This window comes from Pieris brassicae, chromosome 11 (genome assembly GCF_905147105.1).
Source record: "Pieris brassicae chromosome 11, ilPieBrab1.1, whole genome shotgun sequence".
NCBI lineage: Eukaryota > Metazoa > Arthropoda > Insecta > Lepidoptera > Pieridae > Pieris > Pieris brassicae.
In genome coordinates this window covers 6,530,322-6,556,071 of record NC_059675.1, presented here as the reverse complement: position 1 = coordinate 6,556,071, position 25,750 = coordinate 6,530,322, and the positions used below count along the sequence as shown (strand labels likewise).

At 37.2% G+C, this 25,750-nt stretch overlaps 3 protein-coding genes across 3 annotated transcripts in view; 2 read left to right on the top strand and 1 right to left on the bottom strand.

Annotated features, from left to right (window-relative positions):
* Positions 1 to 10,221, top strand: part of LOC123716472 (zinc finger protein 423 homolog) — a 53,536-nt gene extending 43,315 nt beyond the window's left edge. The window contains exons 6-11 of the mRNA XM_045672236.1: positions 330 to 472; positions 1,558 to 1,765; positions 2,094 to 2,714; positions 3,465 to 3,752; positions 3,909 to 4,202; positions 9,129 to 10,221. Of these exons, the coding sequence (XP_045528192.1) occupies positions 330 to 472; positions 1,558 to 1,765; positions 2,094 to 2,714; positions 3,465 to 3,752; positions 3,909 to 4,202; positions 9,129 to 9,941 (2,367 nt within the window). The 3' untranslated portion in view covers positions 9,942 to 10,221. The remainder of the gene's footprint in view (positions 1 to 329; positions 473 to 1,557; positions 1,766 to 2,093; positions 2,715 to 3,464; positions 3,753 to 3,908; positions 4,203 to 9,128) is intronic.
* Positions 10,222 to 10,421: 200 nt separating this feature from the next.
* LOC123716403 (phenoloxidase-activating factor 2-like) lies at positions 10,422 to 12,858 on the bottom strand. Its single transcript, XM_045672132.1, has 7 exons — positions 12,480 to 12,858; positions 12,007 to 12,284; positions 11,791 to 11,937; positions 11,620 to 11,717; positions 11,285 to 11,545; positions 10,823 to 11,024; positions 10,422 to 10,583 (listed from the first exon to the last, which is right to left on the bottom strand). Exons 1-7 carry the CDS (start codon positions 12,856 to 12,858, stop codon positions 10,422 to 10,424), a joined length of 1,527 nt encoding a protein of 508 aa, XP_045528088.1.
* Positions 12,859 to 15,983: 3,125 nt separating this feature from the next.
* LOC123716570 (C-Maf-inducing protein-like) overlaps positions 15,984 to 25,750 on the top strand; it is a 33,915-nt gene continuing 24,148 nt past the window's right edge. Inside the window, exon 1 of the mRNA XM_045672376.1 lies at positions 15,984 to 17,041. Coding sequence (XP_045528332.1) covers positions 16,415 to 17,041 — 627 coding nt within the window. The 5' untranslated portion in view covers positions 15,984 to 16,414. The remainder of the gene's footprint in view (positions 17,042 to 25,750) is intronic.

The following is a 25,750-nucleotide window of genomic DNA, read 5'->3' as shown; positions in this document are numbered from 1 at the left end:
GTATACGGGGTTCTTAGGTCTCACCATATCATATATTTAGTTATCTAACGCAGCTTGCTAATACGTACACTACATATACTATATAGATACTTCTGGCATTTATTACATATATAAATTTGAATACACATTTCACAGTTCACTGGCTGGCAAGCTGAACTGGTATATGGTAAATATGGTGTTATTATCCAATTATTAATAAATGTACCAAACGAAGTAATATTATCGTTCACGTATTTAATTTTAAATTATTGGTACTAATTCTTAGTTAGAACCTACATAATAACGATCATGTAGGATGTATAATATATATTTGTTTCTACATTTTGCAGACTCATTCGGATCAAATGCCGTTTCGTTGCGAATTCTGCGCAAGATTATTCAAACACAAGAGGTCCCGGGATCGCCACGTCAAGTTGCACACTGGTGACAGAAAGTATCGTTGCGCACATTGCGAATCTGCATTCTCGCGAAGGTAAATTAACGATATTTTTTACGATATTTAACGATATTTTTATGAATCTTAGCTAGTTTAATTATTAACTTTTGAGTTTGAGCCATTATGCTTTATCATTAAAAACAATGTTATCATAATAAATTATACATATAAGTATATGTATATACATATGTATATGTTATAATACTAAAAAGAATATCACTCAATGAGATGATTGTTGAGTATAAGTTTTTAAAGATAACAATAATAATATCTCGAAGATTATATCGTTAATATTTTTATAGACACAAGACAACATATCTAATCTAAGTGAATAGCAAGTCCTCAAATCCATTTTCTTAATTCTAAATATAAGCTCATACAAAACGAAAAAAAGAGTTTTTTCACAATGAAATTCCATATGAGTTAAATACTCAAAAGGTTAAAGAATTAAATACAAATGAAGATGCTTGCATAACAATGACCGCGGAGTAAGATTGATCACCATAAGTCACGCCACAAAACACGATTTACGGGCAAGAAACGACGCGTCACCTTTTTCGTCACCTCTCTGTGGTCATGTGACTAATTCCACGCAATTTGTCGACTCAACGAAGAAGCAAATGAAAAGAGATGATGCGCTGACAAATGGCGGCGAGGGTCTTACAAAAATAAATGTCCGTACCTAAACGGGCATGCCAGTGCCCATTAGTGGAGGTGTTTGGGCGAACGCCTCTATTCTGTAGTTTGCATGAAAAGCCCCTTTGTTAGTTCTATTTAGTCCGTGCTTTATGTGAGTACTTGTATCTCAGATGACAAATTACACTGTCACAATGATGATTTATTTTATTCAATTTTAACATTCTCGTCTCTCATGTACTTAAAACGCATTAGTGGCTTTATAATGTTTATAATGCTTTCAAAGACGTGAATCATTACATACCAAACGTTTAATGTCTGATAAAGGTTTTTTTATGAAATAAATAATTTATTTATAGGTTAATTAAAATTAAAAAAATTATTACATTAAAAGTTTAGAATGAACCAAGCATTCGTGAACCGTGTCTTGTACGAACTTTATAATATATTTTTAATTTTAATTGTATCCCTATTGCATATTTCAGTGATCACCTGAAAATTCATATGAAAACTCACGACAACCAAAAGCCATTCCAATGTACGGTGTGCAATCGGGGGTACAATACAGCGGCAGCTCTGACCTCTCACATGCAGGGTCACAAGAGAGACAGAGATGGGCGGGAGGTTGACCGTAAAAGGGCACTGAGATGTATCCGATGTGGAGAAACATTCCGACGGCCAGATATGTTACAAGTAATTGAACTAATATTGAAATATTAGAATAATTTAGTAATATTATAACTTAATGAATAGCGATTTGGAGCTAATTTATTTCAAACATCTTAGTAGATTTGGTGTGGCTTAGAAGGCTACGTATTTAGATGCCTATATGAAAGCTATAAACTATAAATGAATCAACCCCAAAAAATTTCATAAGAAAAGTGGATTGAAGTGCAATAACTAATAAAGTCAAGACAAATACGTAAAAATGAAATCAAATATTAAAAAATTGTTTCATATATATATCACCTAGATTGGATTGGTTAACCTTATCTTAACATAATCCTTGGTTTTATTTCAGGCGCACATGACGACAGCGCACGGTAACATGACTCCACCTCGCCGAGTCGCGTCGCAACCACCACCAACTCTCCTAGCTTGCATTTATTGCACACGTGACTCCTTTACTAGCATGGAGCAACTGCAACTTCACGTACGCTCATCACACTCAGCACTGTTAAATGGTGAAAGCCCTGTAGATCAACCAGCCCCTACAGATCTCAGCCAACGCGGGTCCGACGAAACGCCTCCAATGAAAAGGCCACGATCAAGTGCAAGTGTAATTCCGCAAACGGTATTATCACCAAGCACTTTGTTGTGCAATCAATGCGACGCTGCATTGCCCGATTTTGAAGCCTTCCGCGCACATTTGAAAGGACACCTCGAAGAAGGAAACGATATAAGTAAATCAGGACCCACGCCATGTTTGCATTGTGGCGCTACATTCACAGACCCGGTGGCATCAGAAAGGCATTTGGCAGCTCATTACTTAGCGGTGTCTTGCGAGTACACGTGTAATAGTTGCTCCCGAAGTTTTTCAACACCGGATGATTTACAGAAACACTTATTTGAACATCATGCACACAGTCTATACCGTTGCACCCTGTGTAAGGAAGTCTTCGAATCCAAAGTTGCCATTCAGGTGAGTTGATCTTCATCTATATTAACGTGGTTTTAATTTTATATATTTCTAACGTAACTGTACTTCTAAAAACTAGATTGAGAAAGATTATTTTCCTGTATATCCTAGAGCCTTAGCCACAGCCTCGCATTCCAGGACTACGCGCCTACGACCAAAAGATGTTTATTAAGGAGACTATGGCCCGTTCTGTTTAGGTTTAGCAGTTGCTTTGTCAATTGCGGGTTAACCGCTGGCAGAGCCATATTAGACTGCCTGCAGTCCGCGCTTCGCGACCATCGTTGATGTTGGAGTTCTGCAGATCTTTGGCGAATCCAGGTTCGCGAGAATGGCAAGGGAAGGAGTGGATACAGGCCAGCAGGCATCATTTCGGATCCTCTCCTCGGAAGTTCGTCGCCAGCATCATTGCCGAGGGATGCACAGTGTCCCTTTATCCGCAGTAGGGTAACTCTGTTTGTCAGGGTTTTTGCCTCCAGTGAATTGTGACACTTTAGTATGCTGTTTGTCTTTGTTTACTTACGCCATCAGCACAAACGCACTGTCGGATACGATCTTAATACAAAAGTTATTAATTCCTAACCGCTGCACGGCTCTGCCTGCTTCGAGTAGAGCGACACATTCACGTCGATAAATATTATATATAACTTTATATTTAATTATTGAAGTAAATTTAATTATATATTAATATATATAATAAAATAAAAAGTTTGCCGAAAATTTCATTATAAGTAATAACGAGCTTATTTGCTTCAGGTCCACTTTGCAGTAGCACATAGTGGGGAAAGCAAAATTTGGGTTTGCCGTTCATGTGGCACCAATGGTGGGGCTTTGCGGTCAGAAGCAGAATGTACTGCTCACGTACGAAATAGGCATGCTGCAGCAAGATGTGCATGTGGGGCTGTGCTGGCTGGAGCCAGGGCCTTAAGAGAACACGCAGCAGCCCATCATACGTATAGATGCCCTGTACCGACCTGTTCTGATACTTTTGCCGTTCAGTACTTGCTAGAGCGACACATGCAAGTCCATCATGCTATTCCTCAGGTTGATAAATCAATTGATAAATAAAGATATGCCAAATATTATAACTAGCTCGTCGATTGCTTACATTAATATCTAGATCGGTTATTGTGTGGTTTTTATTCATACTTTTTAAGTGCGATTAGGAGAATAATGTACAATGTTATCAACTATTTTTAGGATTTAAATGGTGACTTATCGAGAAAGCGTTCTGAAAATAACAACGCTGTAGAAGAGACATGTTCGCCATGTCACACAGTCGAAAATCAAGGAACGGAAGATCGTCGTCGTAAGAATGGGGCTGTGGCATTACAATGTGCATATTGCGGGGAGCGAACTCGAAGTCGAGCCGAACTTGAAGCCCATACGAGGGCTCATTCTGGAACAACTGTTGCGAGACACAAGTGCCTGATTTGTGACGAAGTATTACCTTCCGCTGCCGTGCTTGCTGAACATAAGCTCACACACTGCAAGGTACTAATTAATCTTTAGGGTAGTTTTACTTTAGGTTGTTTTGGTCCTTATTTCGTTAAAATAAAACTTCCTAATAATTCGTTGAGAAAAGGTGAAGATGGAATGTGGAATGTGTTTAATTTTTAAAAACTGTAGATTTATATACAAAAATTATCCTACCTGGCCACTAGTGGTAAACATGTGGTACCAAGATGCGAAGGGTGCGTAGACAATAAAATCGAGGCGCGGCAAAAAGTTGTCCTAACGGTAACGCAATTAACTGTTCTTTTCAGAACGAATTATTGTTTCATGACGACACGTACTAATCACCTACAGGATTCCCCCTCTAGCGAAGCGTACCGGCAGGCGTATAACGCGGCCTCGGCGAGTTGTTCTTGTAGGTATTGAGGTGTTCCCAGTGTCTTGTTGTTTCAGGTTGTTGTCATTTTGATGTTTCAGGCTATTTGATGGTTCATGTAGTTCGCTCGCACTTGATGTGTTTTGCTTGTTGCAGGTACTCGTTGTTGTATCAGTAGGCACATCTTGCTCGGTGATAGTGTAGGCAGGTTTGAGTCTGTCGATAGAGATATTCATTTCACGGTTAGGTAACTGCAGCGTGAATATCTTACTGTCTCGTTTCAGCACGCGATAGGGTCCGTCGTAAGGTGCTTGTAATGGCTTCTTTACGGCGTCTATGCGTACGAATACGTATTCACATGATTGCAGGTCGCGGTGAACGAATATGGGTTTTGTGTTGCTGTGTGGTTGACTCGGCATTGGTTGCAAGTTACGTATTGCGTCGCGCAGCTGATCGATGTAGCCAGAGTCCATGATGACGTCATTGCAGGTCGTTGATAACAAATCACCGGGTAAGCGTATGTTGCAACCGTAGGTAAGCTGAGCGGCGCTTACGCCGGGGTCACTTCGCATAGCGGCGCGTAATCCGAGTAGGACGGTTGGGAGCTCGTTGATCCAGCTTCTTGCGGTCTGTAGTCTTGCTTTTAATGCGGCTTTAAGGACACGGTGCCATCGTTCGATGATACCGTTACACTGTGCGTGGTATGAAGTTGTACGCGTTTTTTCGATTCCTAGTAAGCGAGAAAGAGATGCAAATACTCTGCTTTCAAATTGGCGTCCTTGGTCCGTTGTTATTGTTACAGGACAACCGAAACGGGAAATCCAACCTTCGTATACCGCTTTGGCGACGTCTTCAGCTGATATTTCGCATAATGGGTATGCTTCGGGCCATCTTGTTGCTCTGTCGATCATTGTCACGAGGTATCGATGACCGCTGGCCGCGGTAGGTAGCGGACCAACGATATCGATGTGAACGTGTTCGAATCGTTCGGTTGGTGAAAAAATTGATAATTGACTTGATGTGTGGCGTTGTATTTTGGCGCGCTGACACTGTAGGCATACTTTTGCCCACTTGCCGACGTCTGCGTTCATTGAGGGCCAAAAGTAACGTTGCGTAATTAATTTTCTCGTAGTCTTGATTCCAGGGTGGCTAACGTTATGTACTGCGTTGAATGCGGTATTCTTCTGGTAGGTACGGACGTAACTGTGAGGTTGAAGTTTCGCAGTGTAATTTGATATTTGAGACGGGCAGGTTGACTTTCTTGAAACATAAGTTGCTCTGTAGACTGAGTGCTTTAATGGTATCGCTATCGCGTTCTTGAGCTTCTGCAAGTAGATTGTAGTCAATCGGCGATGGACAGGTGATTGCTTCGACACGTGATAATGCATCTGCGGCTGCATTTTGAGATCCACTGACGTGTCGTATATCAGTGGTAAATTCGCTGATATAAAGTAGCTGTCGGGTGCGTCTCGGTGATTCGCTGTTTGTATTTGTTTTTGTGTAAGCGAAAGTTAGCGGCTTGTGGTCGGTGAATATTATTATTTCTCGTCCCTCGAACATTTTGCGGAAATGTTTGACAGCCATGTAGATGGCGAGTAGCTCTCGATCGTAGGTACTGTAGCGAGTCTGTGCATCGGTGAATTTCTTCGAGAAATAGCCGAGTGGTTGCCATGAGTTGTTGATAAATTGGTTGAGTGCGGCACCAGCTGTTTTGTCGCTAGCGTCGCTGAATATAGCAAGTGTCGCCTGGTGAGACGGATGAGCAAGTAAAGCGGCGTTTTTTATGCTCTCTTTACATGCTTCATAAGCTTGCGTTGATTCAGTGGTCCAGTCGATCTTAGTTTTGTCACGCTTCTTGACGTTGTGCAGGTAGGTATTTAACGGCGCTTGTATGGTGGCGGCATCTTTGATATTTTCACGGTAAAAGTTTATCATACCGAGAAAACGTCGTAGTTCTTCTACGGTTTGTGGTTTTGGAAAGTCTGTAATAGCTTGTACCTTCTCTTGGGGTGGCTGTATTCCTTCCGCTGTGACTTGGTGACCGAGGAATTTCACAGTTCGCTGGCCGAAAACACATTTTGATGGGTTGATGGTGATGCCGTATTCTTCTAGTCGCTGTAATACGATGCGTAGATGTTTTCGGTGCTCTTCCTCGTCGATTGATGCTATGAGTATATCATCAACGAAAGGGAATACGAAGTTGAGTTCGCGCAGTACTTCGTGAATAAAGCGTTGGAAAGTCTGTCCGGCGTTCTTTAGACCAGGACACATGCGCGGAAACTCGAAAAGACCAAAAGGTGTGATGATAGCGGTTTTCTCCACATCTTGCTCGCTGACTGGCAGTTGTTGGTACGCGCGATTGAGGTCAAGTGTGGAGAAAATTTTCTTCCCTGCGAGTTGGTATGTGAAGTCACGTATACGTGGTATGGGATACCGATCGGGCTTGGTTATGGCGTTGAGCCTTCGGTAATCGCCACACACGCGTAGGTCTCCATTCTTCTTTGGCACGACGTGAAGAGGTGATGCCCAAGGGCTTTTGCTTGGTCTGCATAACCCTTGATCGATCATGTTTTGGAATTCCTTCCTGACCATTTCGTAACGATGCGGTGCAATGGGGCGTGGCTTGCAGTGAAGGGGCGGTCCATTTGTTTCAATGAAGTGTTCAACCGAATGTTTGGGACTAAGCTTCATTGAAGTGATTCTGGTTGTGCCTGGGAAATCTGCTAGTATGCTGTGGTAATTTTGCTCAATGTCAATACTACGAACTGTAGGTATGTCTGCAGTACGGAGTTGAGCGTTTGTTACCAGTTTTGTTTTCCCGTCGATCAGTCTTCTGTTTTTTACGTCGACAATGAGGTGGTGGTACTGCAAGAAATCTGCTCCCAGGATTGCCTTAGACACGTCTGCTACGACGAATTTCCATGTATATGGTCTTCGGAGGTTAAGATCGAGTTGGAGTCACTTCTCTCCGTATGTTGGAATGACCGTGTTGTTGGCGGCGTAGAGTTGAAATGGCAGTGGTTTTTCACGTGAGCCTTTTGCCTTTGGTAGCACGGAGATATTGGCTCCTGTGTCGACCAAAAAGGTAAGTTTCGTTACCCTGTCGGTAACGAAAAGGCGGTGTGATGATTCGGTAACGCCGGTTCCCGCCGCGGCCAGCGTTACTTTTAGTTTTCCGACTGATTTATGGGCTTGAAACTGCATGGTGGTGTGCATTTCTTCGCGTCCATACCGTAGCGATGATGGTAATAGCAGTACGGCATTGGAGATTTTTTCCGGCTTCGATCTTCCATCTGCGACTCTCGTCGGTTTTCGTTGCGCTTTGTTGATGCGTTCCGCGAGCGTGATTGTGAATGTGAATGGTAGCGAGAACGACTGTTGCGGTAGTTGTCGCGCGGTTGTACTCGTAGCTCGGCAACTTCCAAAGACAACCTTCTTATTTCACCGATGAGGGTGTCGATGGTTGGTTGTTGTTCTGGAGTTGGTGGCGATGCTACAGGTGTGAAAGGCGTCGCGACGGCAGCGATGTATTGCGACGGCGTGTGGACTTCCATCATTTTGTCCGCGAGCAAGGTCAGGTCGTCAAGCGTCGTTTTGATTTTAAACGCTTCGCTGACGGCTAGCACGGAACGAATGTGTGGCGGCAGATGCTCGAGCCACATCATTTTGATGGTGCTCTCGGGAAATTTGTCCTTCTTAAGCTGCTTCATTTGCCTCATCAGCTGGCTGGGTTTCTGGTCTCCAAGCTCAACTTGCGACAGTAGCTTCTTCGTTTGTGCGCTGTTAGATTCTTCGTATAGCGATATTAAACGGTCTTTAATGGCGTTGTAGTAATCTGCTTCCGGCGGCGAGCAAATGAGATCAGCGATGTTTTGGATATCTTGCTTTTCAAGCTGTGCGATGACCATCTGGGCGAGCTGGGCCTGGCTTCGTTTTAGATCGGCGGTTGCTGCTTCGAAACTGCAGAACCAGAGGAGCGGCTGGTCGCGCCAGAATGGTGGCACACGGAGCGACAGTGAGATACCGGAGACTTCTTGGCTCGACGGTTGTGATGAAACTTGACGCTCTGCACCGGAATTTTCTGTGTTCGTCATCTTCAATTTTCTTGGTATCACGTCGGGGTCACCACTTTAGGGTAGTTTTACTTTAGGTTGTTTTGGTCCTTATTTCGTTAAAATAAAACTTCCTAATAATTCGTTGAGAAAAGGTGAAGATGGAATGTGGAATGTGTTTAATTTTTAAAAACTGTAGATTTATATACAAAAATTATCCTACCTGGCCACTAGTGGTAAACATGTGGTACCAAGATGCGAAGGGTGCGTAGACAATAAAATCGAGGCGCGGCAAAAAGTTGTCCTAACGGTAATGCAAATTAACTGTTCTTTTCAGAACGAATTATTGTTTCATGACGACACGTACTAATCACCTACAAATCCTTAAAGATATGAATTCTAATAAGTCTGCATTGATGACATGTACCTTCTATTTTAGAACTATATAAATAAACACTACACGTTCATGAAATACTGTCCATTTTTGCTGTTACTTCCACGTGTATTGTTATTTTAATCCAGATTTTGTCTTTGCAGGTGGTTGCCGGTGACACCTGTGCGAGATGCCGTTCAAGGCTACCCTCTGAAGAGGCCTTCTTAACTCATATGGCTCGGCATCATCCTAGTTTACCTGCTCCTTGTATTATATGCAGACAGACTTTAGCTTCAGAACCAGAGGCACGTCTACACGCAAGATTCCATTTACGACCCAATGAAGATGAGCAAAGGTGCGCTATTTGTTTAAAAACCCTATCAGAGAGTGAGGCCGGTGAAGGTGTGAGAGCCTGTTCCTCATGTTATGCAAGGCATGCTGCGCCAAGGCCTCCTCCGCCGTCAGATAATGACTGTAGACTTTGTCGGCGAGCCTTAGAGTCTCCTACTCGTCTTCAAACACATCTTATTGAACATACCTTCGCTGGCATTGGTTCTTTCAGTTGTTACCTTTGTTCTGCTGTGTTCACGAGTGCAGCTGGTCTTCAAAGGCATTTGCCAGAACATCCAGCCGCTACAAGGCCCTATGATTGCGGCCGTTGCGGTCTGAAATTCTTCTTCAGAGCGGAGTTGGATAATCATGCATTAATCCACCTCGAGGAAGCTGAATTAGCTCAAAGAGCATTCTATGAAGCGTACGCCAGGGGTGCTGCATCAGCGTGGGTCGCGCTTCAGTCCGATACGTCCCCTAAAATTTTGTCTTCACCAGTTGCCGAAGTTCAAGTTAAACAAGAGAGTGAGGTTAAAGAGGAGAAGAATGATGAATATATTGAAGTATCTTCTCCACCTCCTATTCCGCCAACGTCCACAGAATCTTTATCGCCTATAGTGAAACAAGAAAAACCTGATGAGGAATAAAATCGTGCATGGAGTATATGTCAAACACATGAAACAAATAAGTGTAATAGATATTAAGATTTAGTACATACATATATAGCTATGAATGATATCGTCCTTCGTGGGCCAGGCTCCCGCTGCAATACTAGATGACGTCCTAGGTATATTCTAGTTAATTGAACTGTTAATGTTAATTCTTAACTATATTTTGTTATTGAGCGTTTAGAACGCCATATACGTTAGTATATACAAGTAATCTTAGTAGATTTCGTCTTTTTAATTTCGCCTCAAACGTGTTTTACAAATTTTTTGTAAATCGTTATTAAAAACTGTTATGTTTATTAGTTAAGCTTCACTATATGTTTTAGAGTATTATACAAAATAATAACATGTTACGTACGTTTTATTTTTTAAATTAAGCAAAATTAAAATCCACTGGTTTACGTATTTAATATAAATAAAAAATAATTGTACAGTAAGTGACTTAAACATAAAAATACATCAGGCCGTAGCGACTTGTTGTTGTATCCAAGGTAATAAGGCGGCTACATTTACATAGGCAGCGGGAACGTTTGCGCTGGCGCAGCCCAGTCCCCACGCAACCAGCCCCACAACGACCCACTGCCCCTGCACTTGACATACCAGACCTGATCCTCCATCACCCTAAAAATAAATTGTGTAAATTTTTATTCTGCGTTGACTTTTAGATATTTGTATTTTCTACCACAGTGTTTCCCAACGTAAGGTCCACACCCCACAAGGGGACAATTTGATTAGTAAGGGGGCAATTCGAAAATAGACTCGAAGAAAATATACTTACTGTGTTTCTTAAGCATTTCTTCCTAAAATCTATTATTTAAGTTTCATAAGTTAACAATTCAATTTTTATACATAATACTTACAGTACAAGAATCCTTATTAGCTTCGCCTCCAGCACAAACAAAAGATGTAGTGTCTAGAACGTATGTCGGTCCCAGACGTGCACCCTGCAACTGCGCCTGACAAGTGGCAGGAGCAACTATCGGTACATCTACTTCTTTCAGGATCTGCTGGAATTGCCCTTGCATTCCAAACATATCTTTTCCCCATCCTGCTACCCAACATCTAAAAGAAAATAATATAAAAGTCTCGTGTTTTCTAAGTTACATAACTATAGAGGATTAAATAATAAAACCTACATAGACCATATTAAAGTATGAATGGCGACAATTATTTCGTAATTTTATTTTTAACAATACTATTACGAACTATCACGCGAGAAGTTTTTGAGCGTATATAAATAATATAATGTTATTATACGTGGCTACGGATAACAATTTTATCATACCATTATATTATACATTATTAATCAAAAATAAATATACCTTTGGCCTGTGTATGTAGTAGTTGATGTTGGCGGAAGACATGCTCTATTAATGGTCATCGTTGAACCCGTCATGGGTGTCAGAGGTACAGATGCTGACAAACGTAAAACTGCAATATCGTATTGCAGCGTATTGGGGTTGAAGGAGGGGTGAGTAAACACCTTTGTTACTGTATATTCCTGGAAAGGTACAGGTTCGTAGGTACCAACAGCATCCCATTCACCTAAACGCACCTTGACATTAGGAGCAGTTCCCGAAACTCTGAAATTGTTTAAATCTTAGTAAAACCTTTACTTGTGGAATTTAAATTATAAGAGTGACACCTCGATACTTACATGTATGTGGAAAGCCTATGTATAACCGTTATAACGTTACGTTGATCTATTAATACACCACCGGCAATATAGTCATTCTGTTTCGTTAAAATTAATGCCTGCAAATTAAATTAAATTAAATTAATTAAATATAATGTCAATTATTGTAATAATGTATTTCATTTCATGTACCTGCCAAGGATATTCTCCAAAACTAGCTTGCCCAGCAGCTGGCGTTACTACAGGTGATGGTGGCGTCTGCAGAGTCCCACATGCAATTGTTGCGGTCGTGGTAGCACCACAACAATATTCTTGCCCTGCAGGGCAAGGCATCATGGTCTAAAAACAAATAAAACAATTAAAAACATGAACATTACCGAGAATATTACGAATATTAATTGTACTTACGGGTGTAACTATTCTTATATCGATCATGCCATTACCCGACGATCTGATACAAGTGCCAGAAGGTACACATCGGCAGTTGCTTTGCCTCTTTCGAATTCTGTGATTGTTTAAATTACTGTACACGTAATCCGCAACTTGGTTCTCTTTTATACTTCTCTTCTCACGAGGAAATTTAACAGCACTGTCAAACGAAGGGTTTGCTTGACTGTATTCTATAGCTGGTAGTCGGAATTCTGCCGCTGGTGTAGAGCCAAGTCTGGGATCAATCGGCAGCTGCCCTGTAGTATTGTCATCAGGATTAGAAACACATATCGCATCAGGATTATCACAAAACACAATCATTCCATCAGATATATTTGAAGAAATAGTCGAAGGCGTAGAACTTATGTTAAATGAATTCGGCAATGTTGATGGACTAGCAATTGTGGTACGCATAGTACTCGTTGTTTGTAACGTAGATGAGACTGTATTACCAGGAGAAGTAGCTCGTGTTGTAGGTGCGGTTGTGGGAGCAGCAGTAGTTGGAGCGACGGTTACAGTTGTCGGTTGCGCTGTGGTCATCATGGTTGTCATTGGGGTTGGTGGTGCCGAACTCATTGTTGCATTTGTCGGCGATGGCGACGGCATTCTCGTCGTCGCCATTGTGGTAGCTGCTGTAGCTGTCACTGTGGTAGCAGCAGTAGCGGTCGCTGTAGTCGCTACTGTAGTTGGGGCTGCAGTTGGGGCTGCAGTTGGGGCTGCCGTTGGCTGCAAGATTGGTGCTGGAACACCTTGCACTATAACTATTTGTGCATTTTGTGTGGGATTTGAAGGCAATAATCCTAAACACGCTGTCAATAACCAAAGACACATGATGAACCATTCGACCCACTATCGCAACAAGGCCCGCAATAAAATGTAATCTGTATTATAGACATACGTTCAGGCAGTGATGGGCCGACATTAAATACGTCCTTAGTAAGCAATTGGTGGTATTCCCCAACAATTGCAGCCTTCATGGTATATAACTGTGATCATATGGCGGTAAATTGATCCAATGCGTCAAGTGCGGATTAAATGTTAATCTGCTACAATTTTAATATGAAGTAGTATTTTTTTTTAATACTTCTGCATCAAAACTTAGCGCATATTTACATAGCACATATTGTAATTAACGTTACGTGTAATAATCTGATCTTACTTACAGCAAAGATATTTTGACAAACGTGATAACCTACAACATTATATCAATATATAATAAACAACGAGTCCGTGACTCCGTTTACCTCATATTGCCATATTATTGTCGAGAAAGTAGTATAAAGAAAGGTATGATTAAATGGTAATGCAATACAAGTTAACATTTGTTAGTACTTAGTTAAAACATTAGAACACTGTAAAAGTAATGTTTATGAGACTATGGAAACTCGGCTACTCAGCACACTCTACTCTCGGTATATCTTTTGTATGTACATACTTTTCCTAAAATCCATGTCCATATCGAGGCTATCCAAAATTATGCACGATGATGTGATGTAATTTCCATTTTATTATGGAAATATTTTAGAGTTGTCAGACCGAATAATAATAGAAAACATACATAATCAAATGTGTGAATCATTTTGCTCTATGTAAATAATCATAATTATCTATTCTATTATACAAACCTAAAATTATTGAATGACAATTGCTTACATTATATCAATAAATTTATATTTTCTTGTTTATATACATATATATATATATATATATATATATATAAGTGTGTATTTATGCCTATGAATGTTTTTAAAAGAATTGTGGCTCACAAATTTTAATTTTAATATTATGTAGATAAGACAAATAAAACATGTATTATTTGTAATCGTATAAAATATATAGGTTTGTCAATCCTCTGTGGAGTGAACTCCTTCTTGAGAGTATAACTAAAATCACTCATTGTAGATTTTATCAAAGTATCACAGTAGTATTCACTATAGTATAAATTGTTGACTATAGTAAAAAGTTAAAAACACAATACGATATAAATTCCTGGCAACAAAAAAAACACAAGTCACCTCCCAGAATTTGTTCTAATTTCGTTTTTATTTCATCATGGCAAGTGTTATAGAGACAAAAATTTATTGAATTAAAGCACATTAGTTTGGTCGAGAGATGTTTTCAGCGATTTTATTAAATATTGCATATTGTACGAGTTTAAAATAACTCGTAAATAAAAAGCACATGGCGGCTACTTCATTTTTATTCCGCGATCATTACGCTTCTTAGCGCCAGCGCTCGCTATAATATAGTATATACCATATCTATATTATACCAACTAAATTTCCGGGAGTAAAATAAAAACCACGACCAAAACCTAAACCTAAACACTTTAGCATTTATAATATTAGTAAGAATATATAAAACATAATTATTCAATTAACAACAAAGATTACGTAAACTAAACAGATAAAAAAAAAACTAAAAATGTTTATTGTGTCTCAAATTTTACATATAATACATGAGTTGAAACAGCCCCCGTAAGTATTCAGAGACACTTGTGTTAGAAAACAGATGCTCATTTATGATTATTTTTATTATAATTTAATTTATAAAAATAAATAAATAAAACAAATCAATTAATACTAACAATGGTTAAAAATAATAGACGAAAACAATTCATTCTTGTAATTTTTGCTAGCTAATATATAATATAACACACAGACAGTGTCATCATTATCGAAGTAATTGTTAGAATCGGTTTAGTAGTTATAGAGATTACTCTTACAAACATACTAAAAAATTAAAGTTTTAAGTTTTTATCATACGTATTAGTATAGGTAATGTTGGACTCAAACAATTACAAATAAATACACGAAGGCCCAAATGAGAAGGGTTTGCATATGCAGTGCTTCCTTTAGTATGGGGCTACTCTTTCCACGTCTATAATCAGGCACCCGTTAAGTAAACCGCATGTTGTTAATAATAGATTAGAGAAAAAGTTTCTTCGCATTTTTTAAGAAAATTCACAACATTTTTTAATATAGTTTATTTACATTTAACTAAAGTATATAGGTAGCATTTTGTTCGACAAGTTTTCGTCATCTTGTAGGTAGGGTAAGGTAAGGTAAGGTAATGGAAAAGGACATGATCCCGTTGCTATACAAATTTTGGAGCTTCTGATCAAAATACCGCGACAATTGGTTATGGCAGTCCTCTCGTGCTGATAATCTGACACTGCCTAAAGAATTCTGAAGAGACCGAAACAGGTGGAAATCTGAAGCTGCAGGTCTTTCGTTGTCGGCTAAGACGACAGTACTTATTGTACGTTCTTCCTTTTGTGTACAACCACATATTTATTCAAAACTTAAATCACCTGTATACTATTTATGTTTATAATGCAATGAATGTTTATAAAACTACACGACATATAACATTTTATTTATTTTTAATACTTTCCGGCTGCCTTTTGTTTGTTTTTTTTGGTGCCCGGCTTACGAGTATAATGCACTAAAAACAACATTTATATAACCTAGTACCCTACCAATATAAGCTATTTACAATATGTTTTGGGTTTTTATTTTTCACAGGCTCTAGTTTTAAACAAGGTCGTCTAATCCAATCGAACCTAATGTATTTAGTGAATCGTTAGTAAGAAATATATTATAAGCTAAATAGCATTTTAGGTCCATAATTCCAGTCCAGAAATACATGGTGGATCGTAAAAGAAATACATACATTCTTATTATTTTATTCGAGCAGTTCTCGAATAATAGTTATAGCGACATCTATCAAATACAAACTAAACTACCTTCTTAGTTTTATTTTGAGTTTCGCACGCGACTATCATGTAACTAGCTATGACGCAGCAAGGCAATAATAATGTAGTTCTAGAAATAGCCACACCGGGGCGTTGCTCAACATGAAATTACATCGCGCATGCTTACTTTATATTGATACAAACAAGAAGTGTACAATCGAGTCCGTTAAATATAGCTATAGTATGATGACAGCGGTACTCGGCAGCCGCTAGCGAGTGTTTAGTGTTCAGTTTGCGCACACTGCCCGAGTTTATACGAGGTTGATTGTGTTTCGTTTTGACGCATAATAATCCGTGGTGTTTCTGCGGCTTATGATCGATTTGCATAATCTATTTTCATAAACACACATAATTTTCTTTGCGATTTCAGTGCGCCGCAGTTATTATGAAAGTGATACATTTTAACATCGATCATAACCATGAGCTTAGGCACATACGAGTAGCTATATAGTGAGGAATTGCCACACCAAAATATAAAATGTAAGATTCGTGTAGTATTTGGGATCACTATGTTTATAAATGTGTGTGAAATTAACGGAAAAAAATCATCATAAACTATGACTTAAGTTATCGTGTAAAATGACATCACAATAATTATTTTTGAAAGTAGGTAGATATAAAATTGTCAGAATGCCTTCACAAAGCCAAGAAATAAATATTGATATAAACTCTAATGAGGATTCGTCTTCCATAAGTGAACCGAAGGATGACAGAAACCAGGAAGTTAAATATGTGGCTACAGAGAATGTTGGAAGCATTGCTCCAGTGGGCCTTAGTTCCGACCAAAAGCTGGCATTTGCCTTAAGAGATTTCTTGGGACCTTCTAGCATGGTACCCTCTGATGATACACCATCTCCGTCCATCACCGAGCAAAAGCTGCCTTATATAGATGAAGTTTTAGGTGCTGATCTTGCGAATTCCGACGAAGAGCTTAAAACGTGTCAGGAGACCGAGGAAGTTTTAAATAACGCGGCATGCAGGTTGAGACGATGGCGTGCAGCATCTCGAAAGCTTCGAAGACCTCGTATAATCGATAACCTGTGTAGTAGTAAAGAGTGTGGTAGTGGAAAGGCTTTTAGTGGTGGTCATACGGATTTAGCTGACCGTTTGAGAAGTTTGGAGGCAGCCGGCGGCATGTCAGCATCGGCTGGGGAGCTGATGTCCTTGGCGCCACCACCTCCTGCTGCCACTGCCCCATCTTCACCAGGATGCTTGCTCATACCAACTCTTGCTGACCAGAGTTCTGCTGAATATTTTGTAAGTTTAATAATATTTATACGATATTTTGTATGCTTATTTTGTTCTAATTTTTGGTTTGTGTACATAATTGATTGGTTCTGTTAAAACGGCCGTTGTTATGTGCGCTTAACTAGCAAATCTACAAAGTTTTATTGTTTTTCTTATTTGTAAATTGTTTTTACTACTATTAACAATGTAGGCAATAAGATGTTTCCAGGAAATTTTAACAATGCTCTTTTAAACGATTTCAATGTTTCTTTTTGACGTCAAAAGCATTAAATTACGCACTTTGACTTGTATTTTTCCATATCTAACAGCCATTTCTTTAATGTTTACTACCTCTCACTGTTTTATGCACTAGCTACTCGCGTCTTGCTTCCCGTTGACGTTTTCTTCATTTTATGTGTTAAAATGTCATTCTCAAAATAAAATGCACTGAATTATGCAGACTTTAAAGAGGATAAGTAGTCAGGATACGTGACTATTTAATTATGTAATTGTGTGTACTAACCACATTAGTAATTACACTTAATTTTTCTCTTTTGAAACTAACCTGAATGATAACTAAAATAGGCATTTAGGCAATTAGGGATCGACAATGTTTAATAAGATTAGTAGAATACTTTGTATGTTGAAACTAACAATTTCAATAAAATTTTCGATTTTTTTAATTTATGGTATCTTTCAATAAAATATTTAGACCTAATTAAAATTCTGAAGTAATAAAACAAACACACAAACATGAATAACATTTTATACGTCTGTAAATAAAATAAATACGCTGATAATAGCAATCGTTTATTAAATAATAACTTACATTACATAGGGTCCTTCAAGAAAAGTGCAAAAAAAGCAACGAAAAGGCGCACTTACGAGCTTTCTGGTAGTGTGAGTGTTTATAGAGGTATCCAACGTTTAAAAGCATTAAGTCACTGATCAATTGATAACGCTTACAGGTTGTTATTTTTCTACATCCACGGTCACACCTAGATAAATGTTTTTATTTTTGGTAAGTTTTCAACTGCATTATGACTAAACATACTCTGTGCTTAAGTTCTTAATCAGAGGCTTCAACTCAGACTCTTATCATTAAAAGCATAGTACATATTATATGCGTAGTACTAAATCAATATTTAATAATATTGATTTAGTACTACAATATTACATCAACTAGCCTTTAAAAAGTTTTTAATAAGAATTCTTTTTTAGAGTCAGATTTATAGTTATTCAAAATAAATGTGAAATAAATTATCTTTAGTTGAACAATTTAACTTTTTAAGTTAACAAATGATAATTCGATTAAAATTATGGACAAATATGGAGAACGTACATCTTTGATAAGTCAGTAAAACATGCAATAACCTTATGGCACCCGCGTGCAAGCTGCAAATCTCTCCGTGAATATCAATCCGATACACTATACAATCAATACAGAGAAAACTTCATATTTTAAACCAAAAAACGGACTTAGAATACGCACGGAATGTTATACCAGACAATGCATTGCAATATTTATTTTCATCATTTTCCCTGTTTTTTTTTTTCAGCTGTGATATACTAATGTGTGTAATTGTATGGGCCTGGGTATACGGAAGCTATATCCAGGATGCTTCCTTCCCTCGGTGAAATAATATGCGCTGTTTCGGCTGTCGCGCGTCAGTATAATAAAAAAAAGGAATCCATTAATCGATAAGACTAAAACTAGCACTTACCATCAACGGTGGCGTATCTCACTCCAAACACTGGATCCTTCAATGATGAATCAAAAAAAAGTAAATGGTATACTGTATGCGGTATACATTTAGTGCGCACGCGACAGCGGTTAAAATTTAACTCCTTTGCGCCATTACGTCGGGACACCACCTACCATCTCCGGTTCGTGTGTAAATGTCAAATCGACAATTGTCATCCTTCTTTGACTGACACCGATTTAACGCGAACAGTAATAATTGAAATCGGTAAACGTAGGAATGCGTAAAAAATCTATTCGATGTTTTGTAACGTGATTTTAGTTCTATTTATTTTCCACTCGGATTAAAAGTAAATGAGTTATTTGTAAAACTGTTCCTTGTAAGCAATATTAGGGCTATAATTTAGTTGTTTATGGTTAGGCAGTTCTTCCAGTTGATAAGTATTCATGCTACCCAAATAAGATACATTTTTACAAAAAGTAATTACTAAGTCGCGGGGATTCATGTCGCTTAAGATCAGTTTTGAAAGACAAATGACTAACACAAAAAATAATCAGATTTTTTGCTAAGTTAATGCCGAAACCGCCATTTATAAAGTGCAAAATAATAATTATGCTTAAATACTATAAATACTTTTATGTTGGGTTATAAAGATATTCAATATTTAAGATAGATACACGTTTTTGCATGGTCATGATTAATGATTTTTTTTATCGACGATAGGCTAAGCAATTCCTCTTACCTCAGGCGCCCTCATGACCCAAATAATACAAGTGACGTCATCAAACAGGAAGGTTAGAAAGTGGGTCGCTTGTACCGTGTCACCACACCCCCGACCTCGTCGTTGAATAGTAGCCTAAGGTAAAGTTTTATTAGCAGCAAAACTAAACATACAATTAGTGTAGAGTCTTTTAAATTCAAATTTAGATAAATTGAAAATATATTGTTATATATATATATAGGTCCTTACATATGAAATTGGCGTATTTCGTACTGGCCACTTTAATCACGATGTTCTCCTCTTTGGTAAGGAATTCCAAATTCAAATTTGTACAGCTATTTACTCATGTATTTGTGCTTCGATGCCCGTAATTTATTTGTTTTTTTCTGTTTGCGTCGCTCATTTTACAAAATGGAAAACTTAAAGTATCGCATTATTTACGAGTACGAGTTCCGCCGTGGCACTAGTGCTGCGGAAACGACTCGAAGGGTGAATGATGTGTATGGCGGTCATGTTGCAAAAGAAAACATAGTTCGTTTTTGGTTCCAACGTTTTCGTTCTGGAAATTTAGACCTGCAGAACAAGCCCCGTGGGCGGCCTGAGACCCAAGTTGATAATGAATTATTGAAGGCTATTGTGGAAGCGGATCCATCGCAAAACAAGTCCGAGTTAGCTGCAGGCTTAGTGATAAAACTTAGGTATTAGTGATAAAACTGTTTTAATTCACTTGAAGCAAATTGGGAAGATTAAAAAGCTTGAAAGATGGGTACCTCACGAATTGACTGAAGCAAACCGGCAAACGCGCGTCGACTGCTGCGTTACATTACTGAACCGGCACAATAATGAAGGTATTTTAAACCGAATCATTACCTGTGACATTGCAAACCATGATGGAAAAGCTAGCGGCTAAACAACCTAGGCTGGTCAATCGCTCCACGCCACTGCTACTTCACGACAACGCTAGACCACACACTGCACAACAGACGGCTACCAAATTAGAAGAGCTTCAATTGGAATGTCTAAGACATCCTCCGTACTCCCCGGACCTTGCTCCAACAGATTACCATTTTTTTTTAAATTTGGACAACTTCTTGCAAGGGAAAAAATTTAACTCTGATGGGGCAGTCCAAATCGCCTTCACAGATTTTATTGTTTCCCGTCCGACTAGTTTTTTTAGTAAAGGTATCAATGAACTACCTATGAGATGGCAAAAGTGCATAGAAAACAATGGTTCATACTTTGATTAATTAAATTTATTATATTTAAAAATATTTGACTTTTTGTTACTACCATACAAAACGCCAATTTCATATGTAAGGACCTAATATTACTACATTGACTAGGCCTACAGTCGATCCACCGTCTATCAAACTATTAACAGTAATTTACGCATCTTTACAACTCCCATAACTTCAAAATTATAAGTACTAAGCCAGAATTAGATAACGAATGTTTCTGTTAGGTTGTTTTAGCTAGGTATTTGAAATCATTAAAAGTACCCGTATTGTTAGATTTTGTGTTATATTTTATTGTGTGTGTTAAGATCCGTATATAAAGAAAAATATGAAACCGCTTCTCTAAACATCTTGGACAGTTAGGAAATATTTAGAAATGTCGGCTTTTATTATTTTTTTTAAATCATGTTCACATTGGCGTTGGTTTGTACGTACAAAACATCTTTTACAATTTTTATTGCATTTGCTTTGACATGTCTACTGCAAACGTGTCACATAGTCATATGAATTCTAAACAAAAAAATCCACTTCTAAACCTCAATGTTTTACAATCAATCGGCATTTACGATGCACGAGGAATCCCCTCAGCCGCAATCAAAACTCTTTAAAAGTGATTGAATAAAATATCCATATTTAATAATTAGTAATAGCTGAAGCATTGGTCCTAACAAAATGTTATATTTATTAGTAACACACATTCCCAGAACACTACATTTATAAGTGTGTACAACAATACATTAATAAAACTCATTCATTTTTAATAGGCCCGGTTAAATATTAATAAATTAATAGGATTATGTATATAAATTATATACACGTAGATTCCGAAGAATGAAAGGCTGGCGCAATTTTTTTCCGGAGCTCTGCGTAATCTCTTTCTCTCTTATATCTACAGTCCAGCCTAGAATTTTCAAACAGTAACCCGACATCCTGAAGCGAATACTTACCATCGAACCCTCCTCTATGTATGCCTCTAAAAGCTAAAAAAATATATAATTATTAATTAATGTATGTACTCATTAATATAATTGTCTAATTCTTTGGGATAATAGGATACGGATAATACGGGATAAATTTATTTGCAATACCATATCTAATCTGCAAGCTGTTTCATGAAGTTGAAATGTTAAAACTAATATAACATATCAATGGTACATTTCGTATTTGCTCGGCTCATAGACACGTAAAAGATATCTTGAGACACACAAACCCAATAACCTCAATAAACTTACGACCGCAATAAATCCATAGAACTGAAATTTTGTTCAAGAATAGTATATAATGGTTAAACCATTTCATCGATAACAATATTTTATACCGTAACGAAACCTACCATAACATAAGGATTGCGTAAGCGATGTATAAAAACGTTGTGATAAGGTATCAAAGGTCCCTGTGTTTGTAAACTAGGTGCCTAATATATTCATACAAGGCGGGAAAAACTGATAAAAATGTACACTCCTTGGTATTTGATTAACTTATATTCTACATTTAAATATGCGCGGTTCAGAAAATTCTTAAGATTCTTATGTAAACTATATTTAAAGCTACAGACTACGTGAAGCCGAAATAAAAAATTTAGATTTTACAGTGTAAGTGCTTCGACCTTTTCTGGATCGGATTATACAGACCACGAAGTGCACTAGACGCTGTCGTTATATATGATTTATTCAAGTACCTACAATACACACGACATGTTAATACCATTGTTTATTATCAACTAAAAAAATATCTGTTATACAAGGTCACCTGTGACGTCAAGAGAGGCATTTTGTTAGTGCGCTGCATGGATATTATTGTTCCCTTTCGCCATTTCAATTTGCACAAAACTCACCTTCTATTAATAACGTGTTAGATACGATACAGTCGGGTTTAAAGAGCAAGTTGCAGCGTCCCTAGTAAATTCGGGCACGCCTACGATTCTGGTTAGAAATCAATGTCCATTTCGATACTGACATTTCTTTATTGCTGATTTTACGTAACAGTATAGATTTCTTCGCTACATGCTATGACGCAAACGTAGTTGTTAAATACTTAATTAAGATTAATAATTGATGTTTTCAAACTACATTACATAGCTGTATTTACTAGAAAAGTTAAATGTTACCAGATTAAGATTAACGTAAAAACGCTTTTTCACCCATGGATGGCGGTTTTTGGAATGTGAGAAGTATATTTATTTCAACATATATTTAATTTAAAATTGGATTTTATTGAATGTAAATTTTCATCAAAAATCAATATGGGCGCATACAAAAGTAATTATTTAGTGGTAAATTAAATAACGTCCCACTTGCTATAGTGCGTACAATCAATATGTTGTTTTTATCTATTTATTATGACTAATATGTAGTATATAATTAATGCGTATTTTTTGTTCAAAGACCGGTAAAGTATGACATAAAGAAATGTGTAATGCAATTGTCCTTAAATTCTATTTATGAACTTAAGTTTCGTTAAATGTATATTTAATGTTTCTTTATTATATAATATGTTAACAGATTAACATTTAATCAAATTTATTTAAAATTAGTTTTTCTAATTACCGGATGTTACACTATAACGTTACAATATAAAAAAGAACTTCAACGGGAAGTCGATTCAATAAAAAATTATGAGAAAATTAATTAAATATTGAAACGATCACCGATAATTGTTTTTCCCACAGTCATAAATTGTAATATAACATTCTCGCTTCCGATAATGTCTAATAATTCGACAACACTTATATTATTTATATCTAACATAAGTGTCACTTAGATTTAAAACCATAAAAAAATGAATTTGTTAGTTTTTTGTTAATTCAGCGTCGCAAACCCACTACCCCAAATTGTATGTTAGTAAAAAGCTCATGTTTTAAACGATTCAAGCCAGTTGATACCCAGCTTCATTAAACATACATTTGAACATCCCAGCAACAAACGCCAACGCACTTAACTCTCTTAACTATCGAGTTCCAGTACACCGCGCACATAATCATGTCTGCCTACACTTTGGCTCATAATCACGTCTGCCTACACTTTTGCACAACGAACTACGACTATCCAGGTTTGGGGGTGGTTAATTAATATACATACCTTGGTTTCATGACAGTCATTTTCACTGGAAACATCATAATGAACATACTTGTAATTAATTAAGCAACCTTGCAACTATTTTAAATAAACGTATTCCTTATAAACTTAAGATAATTCTTTTTCAAGCGCTAGCTGAGTCAAAAGTGATTTTAACGTGGGATGTGATTTCCTTGGCTCCATAAATTTAAGATATTTAAAAAAAATCGTTTTTGTTTTGATTGAACTTTCTTTTTTATTCTTTTAACTCTAGTAATATGTTCTTTACATTTATACTGTTACTGAATACAGGCACCAAGATTAAACCGACTAGTGGTTTTTGTTGCACTCTTCGTTTATGTATGTTTTAGCAATAAAATAAAATTAACAAAAAAACTACTCAAAATCTGTTAAATAATTTTAAATCTATACGTAGTAATTTAAATATTGGCATTCAATCCTTTGTAATATTTTATATGTAAATATTGAAATAATTCTTATTTACTGTATATAAAAATAAAATACTTATTTCAATACCTTGGTTGTTATTTGTATATCTCAAATGTATTTTTAGTTTTTGAAACGTTGCCAAATCTATGTATTATAGAGGTTGGTCGACAGAAAGTAGATGTTAAAACGATACTATTCTTTAGTTAGACCCATTTATTCTTCCCGTATACTTACAAGTACATAAAAAACGATATTAAATTCATCAATATATTATGGCAATGACCTTCAACAAAAAAGAAAATGTAATGTTTTCAAATTATACTACATAATTCTCAAATAATCTTTGATAGGCATAATTATACAACAACATTGAGTTTTGGCATTTGGGAAAACCCATGTCTGACGTATACAACGATTTTCCAAGAAGAAACGTTTAAAATGTAGCGTTTCCAGACTAACAATCGTTGCTACGAGCACACGCAGTAACACAGTAGCACAGCGCAAGAAGTAAGCTAAAAATGTAGACGTACTTTAATGTCGAAACATAAATATAAACATTATTTGGTCCCTTCGTGCGAGAAATGTATATGTCGCAGCCAACTAGCTTAATTACAATTAGCCTTCAATTAACAGCCTAGCCTTTTAACTAAACAGCGCCGTTTAACTAGTGGCCTGAAAGTCGTAGCGGTTGTTATAACATTTAATTAACTGGCCATGGCTTGGGCCATTCGCACAATAGAGTAACGATGTGACACAAATATATAAAAAAAGATAAAACATATCACATAAAAATATTTATTTAAAAATTAATTGCTCGAGTCAGTCACTGCTAAATTCACATTATTGTCACTACACTTGTCCATTGTACTTAATGTATTTCATTAAACTTTGGAAAATACTATCAAGGTGGTGGTTTTCCGACGCATATTTACAGCTTGAAGTGTTTTCACGATAGGCTAAGCCTAGGGCAGAAAGTTGAACTAAATTTAAATTAACAGTCAACAGGCTAGGCAAGTAATGAAACGTCATCGATCCAAGTGAATGCCTAGCAGTTCGATCAACTAGCTGAATCTCTTTCAGACCGCTAGTTAAAAGGCGCTGTTTAGTTAATAGGCTAGGCCGTTAATTAAACTGCTAATTGCTGCAATATTGGCTGCGATATAATTATTAATATTTTTACTAATTTCGAATACGCCGTTAGATTAAAACATTACGAAAGATGGTATTTTACATACACTGAAAGTAACAATGGCTTGAAAAAAATCAGGCTTGGTAGTAGATTAATATAAATGTATGATATAAATATTCAACTATTAATAACTAATTATCCGTCTGCAACAATACAGAAAGAGCATGTGTAGAATAATTAACAGCCTTCAAGTATATATTGAATATTGAATGATCGATATGGCTATTAAACCAATTTCGTATGTTGTCAGATATTTTCCTTTACGACAGTGTTTTAATACAAAGAAAATTCCAATGTCTTCTTTACACTAAGGCTAATGAACATTATTACTTTCATTGTAGTGCCGACATATTAAGATATTAGTATAATATTCATTTTATAATGTAAT